This window comes from Amblyomma mixtum, chromosome 4 (assembly GCF_055824585.1).
Source record: "Amblyomma mixtum isolate Tamu chromosome 4, ASM5582458v1, whole genome shotgun sequence".
Lineage (NCBI taxonomy): Eukaryota > Metazoa > Arthropoda > Arachnida > Ixodida > Ixodidae > Amblyomma > Amblyomma mixtum.
This window is the reverse complement of record NC_143015.1, coordinates 151,340,311-151,361,658: the sequence shown is the minus strand read 5'-3', so window position 1 is coordinate 151,361,658 and position 21,348 is coordinate 151,340,311. Positions and strand designations below refer to the sequence as shown.

The 21,348-nt window shown below is 47.6% G+C and overlaps 1 protein-coding gene across 1 annotated transcript; it reads right to left on the bottom strand.

The window, feature by feature from the left end:
* Positions 1 to 738: 738 nt before the first annotated feature.
* On the bottom strand, positions 739 to 13,771 carry LOC149348793 (uncharacterized). The gene is made up of 8 exons (XM_089541851.1): positions 13,657 to 13,771; positions 11,805 to 12,085; positions 8,246 to 8,358; positions 4,856 to 4,967; positions 3,721 to 3,873; positions 2,924 to 3,055; positions 1,730 to 1,885; positions 739 to 771 (listed from the first exon to the last, which is right to left on the bottom strand). Exons 2-8 carry the CDS (start codon positions 12,057 to 12,059, stop codon positions 739 to 741), a joined length of 954 nt encoding a protein of 317 aa, XP_089397977.1. The 5' UTR covers positions 12,060 to 12,085; positions 13,657 to 13,771.
* Between the last annotated feature and the right edge of the window lie 7,577 nt (positions 13,772 to 21,348).

Genomic DNA, 21,348 nt, shown 5'->3' with positions numbered 1-21,348 from the left:
GAACTTAGTGTTCATTAGTGCCACCCTCATGTGTATACCCGAATGTGTATTTGTGTTTGTTTTTATTTTTATTTTGTGGTAGAGAGGGTGGTTTACCTTGTAGAAGCCCGAGGGCTGGCCATGCCCTTGAAGAGCCAATCATGTCAAGAGGGCAACATGATTGGAAGCTACCAAATGTGGGCCGGGCCTTTAGGGCTTTAAAACCGGGCCCTGGAGCCAGAAGAGAGGTTCTGCGCTAAGGTTAGATGCTATGCATCTTCGGCTACGCCGAGTAGGGGCCTCCCCTAGTGTTAGCCAGTTCCACCTTTTTGTTGTTTGTCTTTTTGCTGCTTAATGTCTCTAGTGGCTGAACTTGTATATGCAATGTAAATATACCTGTACATAAACTTCAAGTATTCGCCTTACCCCTGCATCTCAACTCATCACGAGACCGTCTCTGACGGGGCACCCCTGGTGCGAAGGAACGCTTCAGTCTTCGAGTTAAACCAACCGTCTCTGGCGGGGCACTTCTGGTGCGAGGAAAGAAGAACCGTTGAAATTTACTCTGGAATTTTTTTATTTTAACAGGGCAGCAACTCTGAAGCTGTTATGCAATTGCACAAGTTGGTTTCGCATTTCTTTAGGGGAACGGATACCTCGTCAGTGGTTAATGGTACAGTAAGATCTCAATGCGAACGCGGTTGATGCAGTGTTGATGTATTTTTATGGCACATTCCATCAGGTGCCAAAGAGTGCCATTTACTCTTCATTTCCAGCTGGCTCCAGTGTGCTCTGGAGTGAAGAGCAGGCAGGGGGCAATGCAGAAGTAGGGCGTGGGTGTTCAACTTGCAAAATTGTGTTATCACTTAAAACAGTGTTCCGATAACTCCTTTAAATAAATTCCACTGAATGGTACTGTGCAATATACTCCCATTCTTATTTTTACTGGGATCACCTTGTTATGAACCTGTTGGCTGAATACTCCACAGAAACTTTTCTCACCTTTAGAATTTTTCTTATGCTGCTTAAGTTTTTGGGCTCCCTAGTTTGGTACTTTTCGTGTTTTATATTTGAGTGAAAGTAAAACAAATTTATTTCAAATTATTGTGCATGAAAGCATAAGGTGTTTTATTCAAGCCAAAAAATTTCGTCATGCTAAAATATTTTATTTTTTCGCCCGAACCAGGCTATCGCGTTAAAGAACATAGAATAAGAAATAGACTAATGATCTGACTGTGAAAATGCAAAAATGCTCCTATAGAAACAGCACCATTTAAATATCTTATTTGATCAGGCCAGTATTTCGTTAAATATGTGTAAGTACTATACAAATATCCAATAACTTCTGAATTCCTAGTTTCAGGCCACATTTATGTTAAATGAAATGCCCTGAAGACAGGAAGGGAATGGTCGCAAATTAACACTGAACTCGGAACATCGCAGTTATGCGTTATAACGTGAAATACAGGTGAATGGAAGAGGTCCTGCAGTTTCAGTCGATGGTGGATAGAGAGGAAGAATGAGTGAAATCGGCAGTTAACTACCACCAACTATTTAAACTGGAGCAGACGAGATTTTAAGCGCGTCTGCTATGCGCCGCTGTCGCACTCGGTGCTGCCAGTGGCGCCGTCTTCTGACTGCTTTCGAGACTCGTTTGAGAATTTTGCGCCGGCGCGGCGCTGCTGTCGTCGTTGGCGATGGCGCTAGTAGTCGTGGGTTTTGGACGCCTGGTGGGCGCTGCTGTCGTTACGGTCGATTTCTTAAGCGTGGCGCCGCGTAGCGCGGTCGCCACGGCGCTGAGCCTCGAGTAAGGTGTCTCGGTTTCGCAGACGCCGGTGCTGTCGTCCATCTCAACGTTGTACACGGCTACGCAAGATACCGCTGAGCGTTGCACCAGCGCCGACACCTAGAAGAGGAGGAGAGGAAAGGCACGATATCTTAATTCACTTCTGTAACACCCGAACCAAGACGCGGCGGAAAGTATGAATGTTGATGGGGGGGGGGGGGGAGAGAGAGAGAGAAAGACATGCAGATGCATACCACGCACCACAACATCGAAAAATGACATGCACCTCGATCAATGCTGTTTTACGATCGTCTTCCTATTCAGCCCGTTTTCATATTCCATCGAGATATTAATCCCTTCGAGAAATAAATCAACGGCACAGAGATTTAGATCCAGGGAGCCGCCATCATTCCTACCGCACACAGGACTTGTTTAGTGTGCGCCAGTCTCTTACTGGCTGCAAGGGGTTTGCATACGTTATATACCCAGAAGGAGGTGCTGCATACTTTTCATACAACCTTCCATATCTCGGTGGACTCCTGAACCGCGCTGTAAGGAAAGGGGTAAAGGAGGGACTGAGAGAAGAAAGGAAGGAGAGAAAGATTGTCTTCGAAAGTTTTTGGAGACTGCATAGCGCGTACTGTACCGCGTACCACTCGCCGCAACTGCGCATGCGCAGTTCCGACGTGTCATATGCCTCCAGCATGTGGAAGGAAAACTCGGGAGAGGCCCTCGATATCTGAGTTGCACGCCAGAAAGTGCGCCGGTAGTCACGCGCTTTCGCAAGGACTACTGGGAGTCTTTGGCGGACGGCGCAGCCATTAACGCTGGGCGCAGCGGCGTCGTCTGCTGCAATGCTTACTGCGCACGCGCACTGAGACGGCGGCCAAGTAGGGGGGAAGCAGGGGGGAGCCGGCTTCAAAAAAATGTTACTATGGTGGCTAGAAGGGGGCATAACGTGACGTAACCGCCTCCCGTGAGTTCTTTCCTTCCTCCATGGCCTTCTTCCGGGCGGCTGGCGCCACCTTGTGCCATCTGGGAGATGTGCGCATGCGCACTGAGAGCGTGCGTTAAGCGCTGGTGGCGCGCCCTGTGCTAAATGTCTAGTGATATAGTAATAGACGGCCACCCTCTTGCAAATGTCTGGGCGTTACACACCTTGTTGGCGAGTGTGGTCTCGTTGTCGAAGCTGTCCATGATCTCGGCGACGGCGACCGGCCGTCGGTGCACGAGCGCCGTGTTGGCCTCGGCGCCGCGCTCGTACCTCACCTGAGTCCACTCGCGGCAGTGCTGCGGGGCACAGGGTGCCGTGTTACGGCCACTCTGACGTCAAGTGGTGCTCATTTAAAAACGAGAGCTAACTGCAAGCTGATCCGGCTTATTCCACTGTTTTTTTTTTTAAATCTTGCACCCCCCTAAACATGCAATAAACGAACCTTGAACCCATGGTTTGCAACGGGAAGTAGAATATTAACTGAATGAGTTTGGAACTGCCGCATCAAGGGTCTCCGTGAGAAAATCATCAAGCTTTCTTTCTCAGTAAAATAGAAATTGATTCTACGGCTGTTTCTAGCTATGTTTCTTCGGCAGAAAAAGACGCATTCATTGCTGAGAGAATTGCAGTTAAATATAGGACGCTTTTTACCGCCACAAGCTCGATTCTAACTCGCGACGTTCAAGCCAAAAATGAGCTCCGTGATGCCCGTTTGGAAGTCAGTGGGATTTAGCCTAGCCTCAGAGGTCCGGGTAGAAAAAGCTGTCTTCACATGACTGATATTTACTCGCGAAAACGGCTGGTGGTGTCGACACCAGTATTTTTTTTTTGCCTTTTCTGGATTATAGCGTTTTATTTAGAACTGAAAGAAACCTCTTTGTCCTCAAAACAGTAAACTCTCATACATACGAGCTTCAGTTTATCCCAAGTGCATGCCTAGCTGGGAGAAGCTGCAACGCACCATCGGGTATGACTCGGGGAAGTAGTTGTGGCATATCTGGCCGAGTCGCCTTGGCCGGTCGTACAGGAGGAACCGCATCACAGCCAGGCTTAGGGACACGCACGTCTGGCCCGTCGGTAGTTCGAGGCGCCGGATTTTGGCGACCGAAGAAGCCTGCAATCCGCGGTCACGTGACTGTCCGCTCTCTGACGGCAAAACACCGTGCGGCCACCTTTTGAGCAACGACGATGCGTCTCTTATTTCCAGCTATGCGGTGGTAGCGCACGTTAAGAAACCCAAGGTGGTGGAAATTATTCCGGAGTCCACCACTACAGGGTCTCTCTGAACATATGCAGCTTCGGGATAATAAATGGTTGCTAGTCAGCTGCAGCTAGGCCTCGTGCATCTCCTGTGTTTCTTCGCCGTCCTCGTCTTGTTGTGCGCTATATATTTTCATGTCATGTCTTACCAACAAGTCTAAACTGTCTCGTTACTTAAACCCCACATACCGTACCAAACACCTGTTGCTCTATATGATCGCTGTATGCGATTGGCTCAAATGATGTCACATCCCGCTACCGCTATTGTTGATGTCTAACTGTCTAAGCGTTCTGTGGTGTTGGTTCACGACGTATGCGGCCCGGCTGACGGCAATCTTCTCCCTGGCCATATGTCCGCTGATCGCAGTGAAGTCTCCCAGTTTTTCAGGAAATTAAAGGAGTAGTAACTCTGATTTTCGGTGGACACCTCAACCGCGCCGGGAGTGAGGTGAGTTGGAAGTGGAAAGAGAAAGAGTAGCCGTTGTGGAGGGTTCCGGCGTAATTTCGACCACCTGGGTGTGGTTGAATTCGAACCCCGGTTATTCCGGTTCGGTAGCCGAGGGCGCTAAACACTGAGCCACCATGGCGGGTGGTGCCACATGAGTCGTTCAAGAAAAGGATAAGAAACGAAATGACTTAAATTCAAGCTGGAATCGTATTGTACTGTCTTAAAATATTTCTTTGGTAGATGCACAGGAGGAGCGTATTACCACGGTGAAGTCTGTCGCCCAGTAGGGCTGCAACTATGCGGTTACAGGTGAAAACACTGCACTTTTCTTCCGCTGATCGCAAGGAAGTGCGACCCTGGGAGGCGGTGAGGATGTGTGCCCACTCACGATGGTGTCGTTCGAGATGGCGTTCCTGTAGGCGCCCAGGGCGTTGAGCACGAACGAGCGGCACGGCCGAGGTCTCACGTCGTGCGCCTCGAAGATGGTGAAGCTGCACAGCCTGCACGCATATCCATCATTGAATGCAGGTTACAAAAATGAAAAAAAAAAAAATGAAGGGGACACACAAGCTCCGCCGCAAGAGTATGATGCGCTACTAATGGGTTCCGCAAATGCGGGATTGGTAATGCTCTTCTTATTCGTACAGATCCCAGGGAGACCTCATACAACTCCTGGTGCGTGATACGTAGTGGCTGGCTTGTTGGTTCAACATACTGGCGCTGTGGTGCAGTGGTTAAGCGACGCGCCGCTGTTCTGGGATGGCAGGCGCTGCCACCGGTGGGACTTGTGCGATCCATGTTGCTCTTCTCAAGCAACCTTTAGCGACCAATCATTAATGCTTCCAATCCGGTGGACAGGTCCCAACAAACACAAAACCTCCTCAGGAACTCCAAAAAAGGATGGAATGTCCCAGTCCCAGTACAACGTTTATCAAACGTTTCCAGACCATAGAGGCACGACATAGAAACACAAGCAAAAAGGCAGTGCTCCCACTAAAGGTCTAGAAACGTTTTTTCTGGAGTGTTAAGCAGCAACAAAAGCGAGTTAATGCATTTTCGTCCCAGAAATGTAACTGGGCATAACGTTTTGGGACCAATGATTTTCAACAAGAAATAAAAATCGACTGCTCGCGCTCTCTTTTCTCTCTCCTTCGCGCACAAGCTGCGGGGAGAGAAGGTTTTGCTCTTGCACTCGTCGTTTTGAGATGAAACGGCAGTTTCATTCGAACAGCCGAAGGAAGCGGTTAACCCCGCATCTCTCTCGGTGCATGCGTTTCTCGCACGTGGGCCGTCGGCTTCATGCTGCAGGCAGGCGGCGGCGGTCTGCATTTTCATCGCGCCGCCGGCAGCGGCGGTCAACATCTTTCCCGTCTTCTAGCGTTTTCCCAGCTTGCGCCCAACTTCAAAATTGTGTGGTGGTCCCTCCAGGCGTCTCCGACTATCGGCACTCCTCGCTGCGCCGCTGTCTAGCAGAAGTGCGGTAATGGCCTCCCGTCGCTCGCCCGGCTTCCTCGCTGGACGGACGCCATTTTGCGCACGCTTATTCGCGCTGCCCCAGACGTTCGAGCACAAGCCCCAGCGCGCGGCAGTTCTTGCTGTCGTCACTGCGTCAACTGGGCTGTCGTGGACTTCGTAGCTACGGATTCACGGAAATTTTCCCGCGCACCTCGGCGTGCCCACACCATTCCTTTTGGAACTGATGCCGCGGCTGCGCATCGCAAGTCCTTTGCGCAGCTCCACGGCCCTACTGATGCCGCTGTTCGAGGCGGCGTTCGTGGCAGCGGAGTTCGTGGCAATAGGTGACTCCTCGCACGCACCCTGCATTCCTCAGCGCCTCCGACGACTGCAGCACGTTGGTGGTGGCAGCGTGGCCGTCTACTACGGTCTGAGGCGGGAAGGACCTTCCGAGACCCGCCACTCTCTTTCTGCGAGTGCCCATGCATGGATTAGCCTGCTCTACCAACTTCGCCACCGCGCAGCCATCCTGCCGCAGCGGTATAGTTTGTGCAGTGTTCGCGTGGTTATATTGACTCTCTCCCACTGGATTAATCGTGCCTTGATCTCGACTCCCACGCTGGACTGTGCCGCATGCGCGGTCTGCCGCACCATGGATGCAGCGCGCCACCGCAACGTACTACCTGAGCACGTTCACCTTCCCGCCTGGCTCCAAGCAGTCTTATCTCCACACTTAGTCACAAGAAAATAAAACTCCCAGGATCGTTATGAGGGTGTAACGCGTAGTTTGAGCGCTCGCTGTGCTGTGCGAAGGCGCAGGACAGAAGCCTGCGTTTAATTTATGGTTTCAGCTGTTGCAGCCTTGTATTTCATCCCTGGGTTTCCGTAGGCAACGTCGTCAAGGTATGTTGGTTTATTTTAATTAATTATTTAATTTATTTATTTAAGCATACTGCAGGCCCTTTTCGCATTTTTTTTTTATTTTCGCCTAGTAGAACTAATATTTTTTTTTCTGTTTTGATAACACGTCGCTGAAGCTTGCTCCGAGTCTCTAAGCGTGAGGGGGGTTTCAACTTGAAGAAAATCCGTGACCTGAAACTGCGTGTCTGCAGCGTACGCCCATCTCGTCTTTTCTTTTGTCACCCAAGTTGCTCTTTACATACGTTTGCTTTTGCATGTGCATATCTGCTTTTGAAGCCCTTAGAATGCTCGTTTAAGGTACATCAACTTTCAGCCTGTATTCTGTTTTACTTGCTTCATATTGCAGATTTCTCAGGGCTGGAGAAAAAAGTGGCCATCATATGCATGGCGCCGTAGTGTTATGTACGTACACTGTGTATTAAATGGTGCATAGTTTGTATTCATTCAGATTTGCGCCGTTGAACGTAAGTTTTTCGGCACGGACTTTCAATTCGGTCTGTATTGTTTTTCTTTGACTGAAACATGAATGCATTTTGATTGTGGTGGTGCATGGTGCGGTCGCCGGCATGGACGACAGGATGCAATTCGTGCTAAGAGCACACCTAGTAAACTGAAATTACTTCTGTATGGCGCTGCTATTTGCTCTTATATGAGCCAAATCGGGTGACTTTTTGAGTTCATATTTCCTTTGTGTGCAAAATGCTAGGACATTTCACGTAAACGGATAAGTGCAGAACGGCCGAGCCAGCACGCATTCAGACGAGTGGAAAGGTGGATTACACCACCTGTAACGTAAGTATGCACCTGAAATTTGGCACATATGTGCGCTTGGATGCCTGCAGGCTGCATGAAAAAGGAGGAATAATTTTATTGAACCAGAGCCGAGAAATCGAGCATTAACCTTTTGGGGCTTTCCATGGGACGCACAACTTTTTGGACATTGCTAGTTGTGGGGACGTTTTTTAGATGTGTTCGGGAAAAATGAGCACCTCCTGGGGAGATTCCAGATGTCCCGAGGGGTCATTTTTGGGAGATTTTGAGGAGGTTTTGTGTTTGTTGGGTTATGATGACGCCGCTAGGTCACGTGACCTGGGTGCGTACCTCCTAGGTTGCTTCTCTGTGGATTTTTCGCTCACGGTCAACGATGACGACGACGACGCCGGATTTTATGCGACACGACCTCCTTAACGCTATCGCGTTAGAACAGTGGAATAAGAATCCAGTTGAAATTGGCATAAATAACGCACGCGAGGAGCTCTCGCTGGATTGGCGCATTCGAATTTAACTACATTTTGTGGCCTCAGTACATCACGAAGAGCACGAATGAGCTGGAACATATTCATTCACTTTCATACTCATGTACATGTGAACCATCTTCGATCATTCTCTGCGTGTTCAGTACCTGGCGATGGTGCGCAAGGCGGCCTCGGTGTAGGCGTCGTCGTGCTCGTGGCTCTCGCGGTGGAAGAAGCCGAACACGATCAGGAAGTCCTCACGGAAGAGCGCTCGTAGTTGCTATGCGTTGAGAATAGAGACAGATAAGAAAAGGCAACTTATTAGCGGATCTGTTAGATACGACTGCGACCGTCTCTCAGGCAGGTCGTGCGAGTCTAGAGCGACTATTGTGCTCGTTACGTGACGTTTCTAGGGGTTTTTCAGCATCGAAATAGCCTTGCTCTCTCTTTGATTGTTTTCTGAGGATAGTGCTAAAGTTCATATGCAATCAACCTTGCACGCATGTGAATACGTTTTTCAAATGATGCTTCAAAGGCTTGCTTCGCTACCTCAGTGCCATTTTGTGTCAGTTTTAAGAAACCTAGCTGCGTCTCCTTTTACGTGCGGACGATATGGCGTAAAATTAAATAACAGAAGTGTACTGAATTTTTCCGTTCGTCGGGCCCCAATGTGCAGCATGCCATAGGGGGCTACTTACAACTTATCATAATATGCACAGGACAGAAGCCCTTCGTGGCGATTTCTAGTTACCTCCGTCCAGGGCCATGCGTGATCGACGCATATTTGTGAATATCCCGACTTGATCTTGCCACCTGACACTCTGCCAGGCCTGACACTCTGCCAGAAACGGTGAACCTCCCTGTCCATTGGTATATGCACTCTGTTCGTCATGTATAAGGACATCGGTCGTCTGACTTCACGTCAAGTGCCGGTATTGTGCCCAACACTTCCTCGTAATTTTAGTCAGGTTAGCTAAATTACGGACTATAATTACATGGCGTAGGATCTGACGGCATTTTACAGTGACCGGCAGCCGACAAAAATTCGCTATAAACGAGTGTTACAATCTTACCTTGCATATGACGATTATAATTTCTTTCCCTGTGAAACAGAAGTAGGAACAAGAGCAAACGGCTCTGTGCATGCTTAGTGGTGTACGCAAGGAGGAGTTCGCTTCATTTTGTTTGATTAATTTTCTGTGCCGACTTGAAATTATTCGTTGAACCGATAAGAGCATGGCTGATCCATTTAGCTTAAAGGCCTACTTGACCGAAATTTTTCAAACCGTAAAAAGGTTGTTTTTTCATAGTACACCCCCGTATTATGCTACCCACAAAACATTACGCTCCAGTTTCAAGCAGTTACGGTGAAAAAGGCACGAAAAAATCGGAGTTTTCAATACCGAAACTGGAAAAACGGGCGCCATTGCCGCCCGCCGGAAGTGACGCATGTTTGAGACTGTACTCCGGTCGGGTTCGGAGCGTCTGCTCGTTGCGGCTCGAGCAAAGCGCTGGTACCGGTAGCGCGTGCAGCACTTTGTGCGATAAATACTGGTTATATGTGAAAACACACATCTTGAAACGGATGAAACGCCCTAGAAAAAGTTTTAAACGTGTTTTATTTGCTGTAGTAGACTAGAAAAGTCCTGGCTCAACCTCAGTGAAGATGATCGCGCCGCAATGCTTGTGAGCGCTGTTTGCCTGGCAGTATTCGATTACAGCTTGTGCAAAGTTCGGATATAGCGGAGGAAGGAAGCATATTCAAATGGAGGCCAAGTAGAAGTGCTTGTATTATAAAGTCGGATTTTTTGACCGGGCACGCGCGTGCCAACAGCACATGTGCGCTCTGCTGTGCGTGCAATATGGTTGTTGTCTTGATAAAAAAAAATGACCTGCCTTCTCCTTTTCGTTCTCATTTTTCTCCCCCGTCGAAAGGTATTCCTGCCTGTGCACAGAAATTTGGAACAGGTGCTGTGAACGCCAGTTAAATCAATAAAAACAGATTGATGTGTAAAAAGAGAGCTGAAGAGAATTAAGTGCTGCGTTAAGCGAAAGAATATGCCGGAAGCAAAATTTGTGTTGCAAAATAAATATATATTTGTCTCTTCGAGGACCGTGGCATATCAGTGCGGTGCCGATGGTGGGCTGGTTCATCTTTGCGCGCCTCGGTCGGGCAAGCCACTGTGCTTTGCGAAATACATGTCGATTCAAATGAACAAAAACTTATGCGTTGCGTTCATTACAGTATTTACCTAGAACCACTTAAAGCCCGTGTACTGCAGGGACGGAAAGGTTTTTCTAATCTTTTCAAACCACACAGCTGGGCAGAACGACGTGGTTGCCGAACCCCAGTCGACCGTATACGCCCACCGCGCAAATTACCGTAGGTGTCTCTAACCAAACATATAAATTTGATATTTATATGTTATGGTATTTATATGTTATGGATCACTAACTAGCCCGCACCCTTACCCTACTGAATAAAATCAAAATTCTTTGAAAAGATTATCATTCAAATAACATGCGTGCAGTTCTCTGGGGTCTTGGAGACGCGTCTCGAATGGTAACGCTGTAGCTTCCTGTAATCGACCTCAAGTGTGAATGGCGTGAGGCAGTAAGAAAGTCGACGTTATCAGTAACGCTTGTGTGGCCTTCCAGGATTCTCAGCCCGGCCTGCAAATCTTCGAGGCAGCAGATACACTCGGCGCACGACGGCATTATTGCGCATTGGGCAGAGCTGTACCTGCAATAAACGGGTGTGCATATGTTGATTCCTTTTCAGACGAAGCAGACCTCTCCTCGACTTCTGCCTGGTGTAAATAACGTGCCGTCAAAAGGGCGTTGCTCGATGAGCAAAGCCGTCCACTTTAACTTCTGGACCGGCTTAGCTTGCTTGTGACAAGCGGTTCCCCCCTCCCCTTTATTCTCCCGATTAGAGACGCCTCGAAGCCTTCGGTTCGTGGCATGCTTTGGCGATCGGGCCTGAAAGACGTAGGTGCTCTGATGCAGATGTAGACCGGGACAGGTCTATTGACAAAGCCCAACCCACAAAAGGGGTTAGCGCGAGGCAGAAGCGTCAGTCACCCACCATTATCTTTTTTGAAGAAGAGAAGGGAATTCACGTTAAAACCTGAGCTCCAGACAGCTGACACCAGCTTTCGAGATCGGGGGTGAAGGGCAGTGGCCGAGAGGTATACATGGTGCTTTCCGCATTCCTCGTATTCCCTTCCGCGGCCATGCACTTCGTCTACATGATGCCAGCAGTTTATTTTTCTCGGATACCATCGAGCTTCGCGGTGAAAACAGCCAGAAACGCGCCAGAAGAAGAGCTTACAAGGGGCGCGCACTCACTTCAGAACGCCTGAAACTGGCGAGCCGGCGATGCCGGTGTCTCAAATGTGCGTCATTTCCGGTCAGGTTTGTTAGTTGTCCAGCACACCGCTAGGGGTCTGCGTCGTCTGCTACAGAGGTTTTTGAACGCTTCTAACTAAAATTCTAGACGCTTCACAGCCCTAATATTAAATATAAATATTGTTAATAACATGCACACTATATCGAGCACAAAATTAGCCGAAGTAAAGTTTCGGTCAAGTATAATGCAATATCTTATCGCTGCCACCGTTATGGTTTATAACCGCGTTTAGCTTAGTTTAAGCCCCGGTGAACCAATGGCACAAACTGCCAGCCACGTCTGGGCCATTCTCCTTCCGTCACCGTGTGGCTCACCTTGAGGAACTGGAGGTACACGTCGACGGTGTGTCGTCCCACGACCAAGTTGGTGAGGGCGATGCCGTCCAGTCCGGTGCGGCGCAGCCACTCGTAGGCCAGGTTGGCCGAGGAGGCGAGCCCCGAGCGGCTCGACCACAGGCGCAGGTAGGCGTTCTCCACGTCCAGCGAGCGCAGGCCGACCAGCACCCGGATGCCCGGGGCGGCCTCCGTGCGAAGGGCACGGACCTGCTCGGCCACCGCGGCCGACGTCATGGGAAGAGGGTCGCGGTTGCCAGACGCTGCGGGACGAAGGTGTAATGGGAAAGGGAGAAACATGACAAAAGGAAAGGCGGAAAGGTTGGCCCGAAGCTCATTACCATATCGCATTTTATTGCTCAGCTTGCTTAAGAAGAGGTCATATGGAGAAAGTCACAAGCGAGGGTTTTTCCGAACCCACTAGCACTAAGAAGATGGCATCCGGCGATCCATGACCCGAGGTGTAAACACTGCAACGAAATTGCAGTCATGATCCACGTGGTGTGGACATGCCCTAGCTACAACGAACCAGACAAGAATTAGAGTCCTCGGAGGCTTGAATGGTCAGCTAGAAAGAAGAAGAAGACCGAACCAGTCAAGAATATAGAGTCATGGGAGGCTTTAATGGTCAGCCAGAAAGAAGACCAAAAAGAAAGTCGCGGCCCTGGACACCGCTGAATCCCGAGGGATCCCAGCCTGCTGAAAGTGGAGGAAGATGACGGAGGTCAAGACTCAAGTCTTCATCGCCCTCTGATTATTTGACAGGTGCAAATAACTTATTTCATCATCATCATGAGTTTGCTTGTTAGCTGTAAGTTGGCAGCGGGCATTGTACATGAGGGCTTGTTGGTCTTGCAGCTGGTCCTAGTCAAGCCAAGCACTCCGCTAGGTGGGTATAGGCGAATGTGGGGTCTGTGTGGCTAATGGGCATTCAAAGAGACAATGGGAGATGTCGCATAGCCTTCTGGGAAGTTGCCACGTAAATGTGCAACCCACTGACGCTACACGTATGCCCTTGCCGGTGTATAGACTATGCTAAGCTAAATTTTTCGAAGAAGAAATGAGTGCGTTTCTACAGCAAGAGTCGACATTTCTTCAGGAAGAAACTGTGAAGACAGGCGGTACAAAAAATAGCAGCTTCAAGTGCAAGAACTGAATTTACCCTTGCTTGGCAAACTCTAAAGTCAACTACAGGCCACTAGAAGGATTTGTGGCAACGTTAAGGATGCTCGTGGCAACTTCCTTTATCTTACGTCCGCGGCTCAGATTAACGAGCACGAGATAGTCGCCGACATAACGGTGTATACTCAAATACTGGCAAGTTTTCCAAGACGTCGTTGGTGCGTTTGCTCATCGATTAAAGGAAGGCGTTGCCTAGAGTTGGGTCTACTAATGGTTGGGTGCAGATACCATAATCAGCCTGACTACGCCCACTGCGGGGCAAAGGCCTCTCTCATGTCTCTCCAATTAACCCTGTCCTTTGCCAGTTGCGGCCACCGTACCTTCACAAACTTCTTAATCTCATCCGCCCACCTAACTTTCCGCCGCCCCCTGCTACGCTTGCCTTCTCTTGGAATCCACTCCGTTACCCCTAAGGACCAGCGGTTATCTTGCCTACGCATTACATGCCCTGCCCAAGCCCATTTATTCCTCTTGATTTCGACTGGGATGCCATCAACCCGCGTTTGTTTATGGGTGTATTCAGTTTATGGGTGTATTCAACTCCTTTCGACATTAATAAGAATTCAGTGTGGTGAGCAATTTCGCTGTGGTTATGGCCGAACGCGTTTTATAGCTGAGTAAGGAATAGCGAGACAAAGGAAGTGCGCCTTACCCCTCCCGCCGGCCGGCCTGATGACCCTCTGCTGCAGGTCGAGCACCTGGTCCCCAAGCACCAGGTGGGAGCACTCTCTCAGGGGAGAACCGCGACGCACACCGCCGCCTGCCACCAGGCACAGCAGGGAGCGGGGCCCTGAAGGGAGGGGACGATGTGCGCCTGACTACACGGACAACGCACTCACGCTGTAGTGGAACACTGCAGGACATACAGTTATTGTTCACAGTGAAAAAACTGGAGGAGACACTTAAGCTCCGCCTTGAGGCTATGACCCGATAGCGTTGATGGGTTAATGCCCATATGTGCGGAATCGGTCACTCTCTACTTTGCATTCATAGATCCCTGGGAGTCCTCATGCTACTCCTGGCGCAGTGGTGCATCGGTTAAGCGATGCGCCACTGCCATGCGATGGCTGGTGCTGTAAATTTGTCTTTCTAAGCACCTCACCTGTCTTTGCCCTTTCCCTTTTCTGTCTCCCCTCAGTCTGTCATAATGCGTAATGTTAGCATTGCCTTCAGTTGCCTCAGGATATAGCATCGTATAGACGGACACAACTCAAGAACGAAGCGGCTTTTCCCCGTCAAAGGTCCCACTTCCAGCCAATGGCGTCGGCCAGTTCTCATGAACCTGCCAGCGTCACAATGCATGGAGGAGACTATTCCCTTTCATCTGCCGCTTCATACATTGTCACGCTAGCATGCTCACGAGGACCGGCCGACGCCGTTGACTGGAAGTGGGTCCTTTGACGGGGAAAAGCTGCTTCGCTCTTGAGTTATTTATTTTATTTTATTTATTTTCACAATACTGCAGACCCTCATTTGGGTCCAGGCAGGGAGGGCAGAAAAACACATTCACACAACAATGTAGCACATATACAATCTAAAATAGCTCACAAAGTGCGTTGTCAAAATCAACAGCCGATATCACTTGTAGAGGCAGGGCGTTCCATTCGTCAATAGTTCTCGGGAAAAAAGAAAATTTAAAAGCGTTATTATGCGCGAAGTATGGTGCTAAAGTGTGATTATGATGAGTTCTACGCGTTTCAGAAAACTGCACATAGGGGGCTGGAGAGATGCCTAGTTTTCCGTGGATTAGTTGGTGAAGGAAAGATAGACGGGCTATCTTGCGCCTGACGTGGAGAGGTTTAATATTATTTGCTGCCATTAACGAGGATGGGGAATCAGTTCTGTTGTACTTATTAAATATAAAACGTACTGCGCGCCTCTGTATTTTTTCTAATTCTCTTACGTCTTACGCGTTTGTTACGTCTTACGCGTTGTGTTCGACTAAGGCGTGGATCGATGTAAACCCTGAATCTGCAACCGAAGTGCGGTCCTGCTATACAGTATAGTGTCTCACCTGGACCGTACACCTTGGTGGGCAAGGGCAGGGCCAGCAGACCTCTGCGGCGGCCGCCATTGCTGCTGGTGGTGGTGTCGCTGCTGATTCCACCCGACTCGATCACCTTGATCCCGCTGCCACGTGACTTCGCCTTGGACCACGTGCGCTCGAAGCCGGTAGATCGAGGCATGCTCACTGCTTCGGAGTTGGGGAGGGGCCCTTCCGTCGCTGGAGAGAAATGTTAAGGGCGTAACGACGCCTTACTTGCTCTGGGACCTTCTGAGCGAAGATAAAGGACGTTTTACAAGGAAGCGGATTCGCTACGGACCGCGGTATCCACGTAGCACCGAAATTTCAGGGACTGCACTTTTATGCGTAGCATATTGCAATCCCTCAGTTCAACCCTTGGGCGCGGCCGGGCAGCCACCAAACCACGTGACGTGACGTCACGACAGCCGGAGGAAAAACCGTAGGTAAAGATGATGGCGATTCTTGGTGAGAATTGCAAACACATAAACAAGAAAAAAAAGAAAGAAAAAAAGAAAAGAAAAAGGGGAAAAAATAAAAAAATAAAAAAAACAAACAAAAAAAGAACGGTTGAGCATGGTGGCGGTTGCCACCGCCCCGTTTCAAAGGGGGCGCGCTCCTATGCATCCATCCATCCATCCATCCATCCATACGTCACAGAGGAAAAGCTGCTGAGAAAATCGAGTGCCGCCAAGCAATACCTCGCGCAAAAAGACCGCGCAATATGCAACGCATTCTTGGCTTAACCAAGCTAAGCCTGGGCAACTTTTTTTCTTCTCCGAGGGAATGGCTGATGGACTGTTGCAAGGTAACAAATAAAAATAAAAAATTGCGGGCTATAGGGAATAGAACAAGGTAATAATTTTTCGTATCTTTTTTATGTTCAGAGGTAATACGTTAAGGGCTGGTACAGGCCCACTACCTGCACAACAATGAACTATACTGATGGAGCTTTTGGCTATCTTCCTCTGCTTCATGGCTAATTGTGCCTAAAGTATACTAAATGCGATCTGTTCAGTAGCGTTTTTGTTTGTATGCCTTCTTAGAAAAATGTGAGAATGCCCGCGTACTGCGATTTCCGCGTGGTTTGAAGTGGAAACTAGACCGGTACCTTCCACTGTGGCGTTCCTGCTAGTCCACAGTTAACCTTCCAAAAATAAAAAAAAAACTTCAACATTCGTTACCCATTCATTGAAGAGTAGGCAAGGACTGAACTAAATTTCATCTCGTCAGGCAATAACAGTTGAAAAAAAAGTCAGTACAGTTACCGAACAAGTATGCGGACAGCTTGAGTCGGTGAACTTCACTGAACAGCTCGTGGTGGATAACACAATCACAGGGGAAAAGGACACCCATGATCTCACCCTGAAGGCTAGACATGTCGACAGCGGGGCCAAAAGAATTGCCGCCGCTCATTCGACCACGAGGAGCAGTGGTGTCCTGTCGCATTTCGTAGAGGGCGCCATCGTAGGAACGCCACCTGGCGGAGAGCGAGCTGCTTTCCGTGGTCTCTTCTTGTAGGGGCGTGGGGCCGAGGCTGGTCGTCGTTGCCGGCCGGTCTCGCCAGATGGGGGGGAAGCGACCCAACGTGGATGCCTTCATCGCCTCTGTGCTGGTCACTGTTGACGGAGGCGGCGATGGTGTTGATCGAAACTTGGCGAAATCTGAGAGAAAAAAGATAAGGAGAAAGCAAATGCCCAAGGCAAATAAAGGAAACCTGGACTTTTTCTGCGCAGCACGAAGCACGAAGAAACTGGAGTAACAGAGGTACTATATTGTTCGCGCTGTGATATCGCATTCGGCACCCGAATCATGCTTACTAGGCTGCGATTGGCTGCGGCGCTGACCAATGGCGCTGGGGCGCCGGTGGGCGTGGCATCACGTCTGCTTATGTGATTGGTGGCCTCCGCAATGGTTCGAGATGCTTCGATGGCAGTGGACGGAGTTAGACTGTCTTTAAGCAAGGAATGCGTGAATATTAGAATATTTCGAATAGCTAATTGAATATCATCTTATTCGATTCGTCGAACGAATCAAACAGTTCAGATTAAAATTATTTGTACCGTGTCGAATATGTCCTCATAACTGTAGTACAAATGCACTGAGTATTACAATCACAACACGAGACAAGACTGCACGAAGGGCTGAACACTGGACGAAGTGTTGTGATTGCAATACTCAGAGCATTTGTACTGCAGCTATGGAATACCAAGTAGCCCCAGTTGTCGCATTGTTAGCTATGTGCCCATGGTTTCGAATAATTAGCAAGAAATTCGAATCAGGCCTGCCAAACTTTAGGCAATAGTTTACACTTCATAAATATAAATATGGTGTCAGAAAAAAAAACGCGCTATTTGCAACTCCACAGTGAGGAGCTTTTATTTGTTCTCGTTAATCTCAAGCAGCTCCGAAGCAGTACTTCTAGGTTACGTATGTGCAGTATTGAGCTACTTTGTTCACTTCCGTAGTGATCTAAATCAGATATTAATGGCTGCACAATATACTGCTGTCATGGTAACACTTACTCGTCGCTCACCTTTCTCGCCAACGTGCGATGACTGGTCGACAACTTAATTCAGTGCATTTTTTTTAACAAAGGGAAGTGGCTGCAGCCGCCTGTTTTTATATTTTGTCAAGAAGTTCAAAGGGCCTTTTCTTATTCAACAGATGGCTAGAGAAAGATCAAGGCTGGCGCAGTATGAAAGAGCAAAAATAAAACTATAGTTGTTGCTCCCCAGCAGTACAAGTCATTAAAGGTTTAAAAGCTAGAGATATAATTCCATATGTTACAGCGCCGTAACGAAACGCCTCCTCAAGCGTTTCCCCGTTTCGCACGATTGCCTGTTTTGTACGAACATTCTGAGAAGTTGCGAATACTCGTTACAATATTCGTATCGTATTCCATTCGATTCTATCACAGTTTGATTCGTATTCGTCTCGGTTTTAGAACAATCCCTGTTCGCAGACCCCTACTTTAAGCCAGGAAGAGTAGTGACGCCTTTTCTGAATTTTATGTGGACATAAATTCTGTCAGCGCAATCATACTGTAACAGATGGGCTGCTTTAAACTCTGTACTCACGCGGCAAGGTTCGTTTTCTTATTGAGTGGGAAAAGTTTGCAAGGAATATACAATTAATTTTATAACCTTTTACGTAATTTTCCGTACATCACTTCCAGCACGTGATACTAGGCCTAGCTCGACGCTCACTTGCTCATACGATGGCAGGCTTAAATGTCTTGAAGTTTAAGGATATGCAGCAAAGTTGCGGAGGGCTTTCGAGAAGCATGGTTATATTGTTACTTCTTGCGATGCTGTATCTTGTTTGTTGGTACTAATAACATGCCTGTCAATTTTTTTGCCTGTATAAGGCTCAAATTTTGCATTTTGCCTATGTTTATGTACGAGGCGGAGTTACGAAGAAAGCGGCAGAGCTTTTATAAAACTCACTCTGCTGTCACACTTTGTAAACAAGACGGACATGCAAAAATTAAAGCCCCACGCTTTGTATAAATGAGCGGATCGCGATTTTTAAACTTACCGTTGGAATGCCGCATCAGCTCGTCAGCTAGAGGGAGATGAAGTAAAAATTAAATGGTGGTTGATTTGCGTAGTTAGGCCAAGTCCTAAATTTGTGTGTTAGCGCTGTGGGGACATTGTTATGCATTTTTTATCGTTCACCTGCTAAGTAGGTCACGTCATCTTGTGAAATCACACCTTCGCGGCAATGCAAGCACGTATGAAGCACATCAGTTGTTGTAAGAGGCAATGGAGACAAATATAATTCGGCCTCTATGGATAAGGTACCATATTCTTAAACAGAAAGAGACCGACACCGAAAACGACTCTTTCGTAGGCTAAAGAAGCCCAAAAGCCAAATGCGAGTGTCGCCATCACCGGCCGATTTCGAATTAAAATGCTTGCATCGACACTAATTTTTAGTATCGGATCCCGGAGGCTAGGCTATAGAAATGGTGTCAACCTGTCCTACAGGGCAAGGACGTCACAATCGAGTTTGAATGAAATGGCGCGGTGATTTTTAAATCCAGTTTTCTTGCTGATATTTGCCTCTTCTGATGTCGGAAAAAATGTCAGCAGAGCCAGAAAGAGCGAGATAATAGGTTTTTACTGAGGACAATAATTGGATGTAATTGTCCCAAGTGTCCGTTCAATGATCACATAAGGACGCCGGTCAACTTTCTGAAGCTCTAAATATGAGATATTACGTTGGTTGTTATTGCCTGCTGCCGCAGGAAATGAAGGCCAGCCTCTGGTTATAGCGCCTGGTTTGCAATAAAGGACGAACCAATGTGGAGACTGATGTGGAGTAGAAGCAGTCAAACGCGAATGAAAAAATGATGACCGTACGTACCGTATCTTCGCATCTCGTAAGCGCTGGGGAGGTCTTCCTCTTCGTCTGCACAATAAAGGCAACCAATCATTTTAAGCTTGAAACATAGAAGTTCACTGTGAAGTCTTAAACGTTCAAAAGAGCTGTGAGATGGTCACTAGAGGTTGTCCCTGCATGGCTTAACACTGAAAATCGAACCTTAAGATATCCAGCTGAGACTTTGTAATAAAAATTTTGTTCAGTATCTAGAACGACGGTATCACGGCAGCGGCAACCGTGAAGTAAAGTTAAGTGCGCTACAAACTTGCTTTACAGTCAATTTTTCGAACCAGTGTTGCCATCTAGCGAGTTGGGTCAAAGTTGTATCGCTTCTGTACTCTTTAGCAGCTTAGCAGCTATCAAAACGGTAGGAGTCATTTTGAGCACTTTTATACTCCAGGGGGTGAAAAAAAGTAAGAAAACTCACGTGCATTTGAACAGGCGTTAAAAAAACTTTTCAGTACTTAATGGCACTCGTGACAGTGTAACTAACAAATATAAACATACATTCATTTGAACGAGCAAGACTCCTATTTTCCCCAGTGCTTCGGAAATATCATAACTTTCTCCATACTGGACATTGCCTAGAACACAGCCTGAAGTTCAAAACACCAACATATATTTCAATCATGTGTTTTACAGCAAAAACTAACGTAATGTTTAAAAAAGATTGATAGAATATATACCTCATGTTTCAGGAGGATATATGATCTGTTCAATACGACGTTTTATTTCAGAAAAAAAAGTTAGCCTGTTGGGCAAACTACTTCCACCCGAATAATTTAAGGATGTGACCATACCACGTATTCGGTTTCATGTGAGCGCTTTCTGAGAGTAGTTGTGCGGGAGATATCTACAAGTTATCGGCTTTTTGTAACGCAGAGGAGTTCACCTGCAGGATTGCGGTGAAAGACTAGCCAACTAATGTGTTATGGAGAGAGGTCTATCTTCTATGTTAAAAAAAAAAAAAAACAAGAATAAAAGTACGCCGAATTCAATTTTGGGAATTCGCTTTTAACCGAGAAAGGTCAGTATACTTGACGCACACCGCACCTGTGGCTGGTTTCATTTAGAGGTTACACTCGATTAAAAGAGGTAATTAACGAAGTGAGGAGTACGGAAACGAACTGCATGTTGAGACGCTTAGAATAAGTATGTCAGCTGTGGGTTCTGAGGTATCGCTCCGCTATGCATGTGTTTTTTTGATTAAAAACGTGATGCTCCACCCCCATACTCAACAGCCAAGCGATGACTTGGCAAACCACATTTCAGAAATCAACTTCCACTTTTGAGTTTATGTTCAAAGAATCTATCATTTTCGTTTCTTTCTTGATGATAGCATTTCCTTTTGCAAGAAACAGCTATAAGTGCGTTGCCAGTAACTGACGACCGTTAGTACTTTATTTACTGGTGAATCGAATGCTCGGGTTGACAAAGAGAAAATAAACTTAAGTGATTCTTGACTGTTCCGGAATACCATATTATATCATAAAAAAGAAACAAAACAAAACCAGATAATTCATCCGTCGGAAATAACACTCGGCAAAAAAAAAAAAAAAAGCAACCAGTAATCGAATTATGGAATAAACACTGAAAAAAGTCCATCGAATGTTCGAAAAAAAACAAACTGAAAAGTTCATTCCCTGGTATGGCATGCTATCAGTCTGAGTTCTGAGTAGTATGCGCCTTTACGAAGCAGGCCTACGCGTTCGTAGTGACAAGCTGACCAAACGCATAAAAGAAGCAAGCACCAGAAGAGAAGCCACCTGTGTGACTAAGCACGCTCTTTTGCTTTTAAGCCAGCGGAAGGGAGGTAAAATGAAGTCTAAGTGCAGCAGGGCTATCGTACTCTTCATGCTTTTTTGGAAATATACTATCTGCGACTCCTGCTGTGTATCAGGAAAAATGGACTCACTGTAAGCCAAATTCATG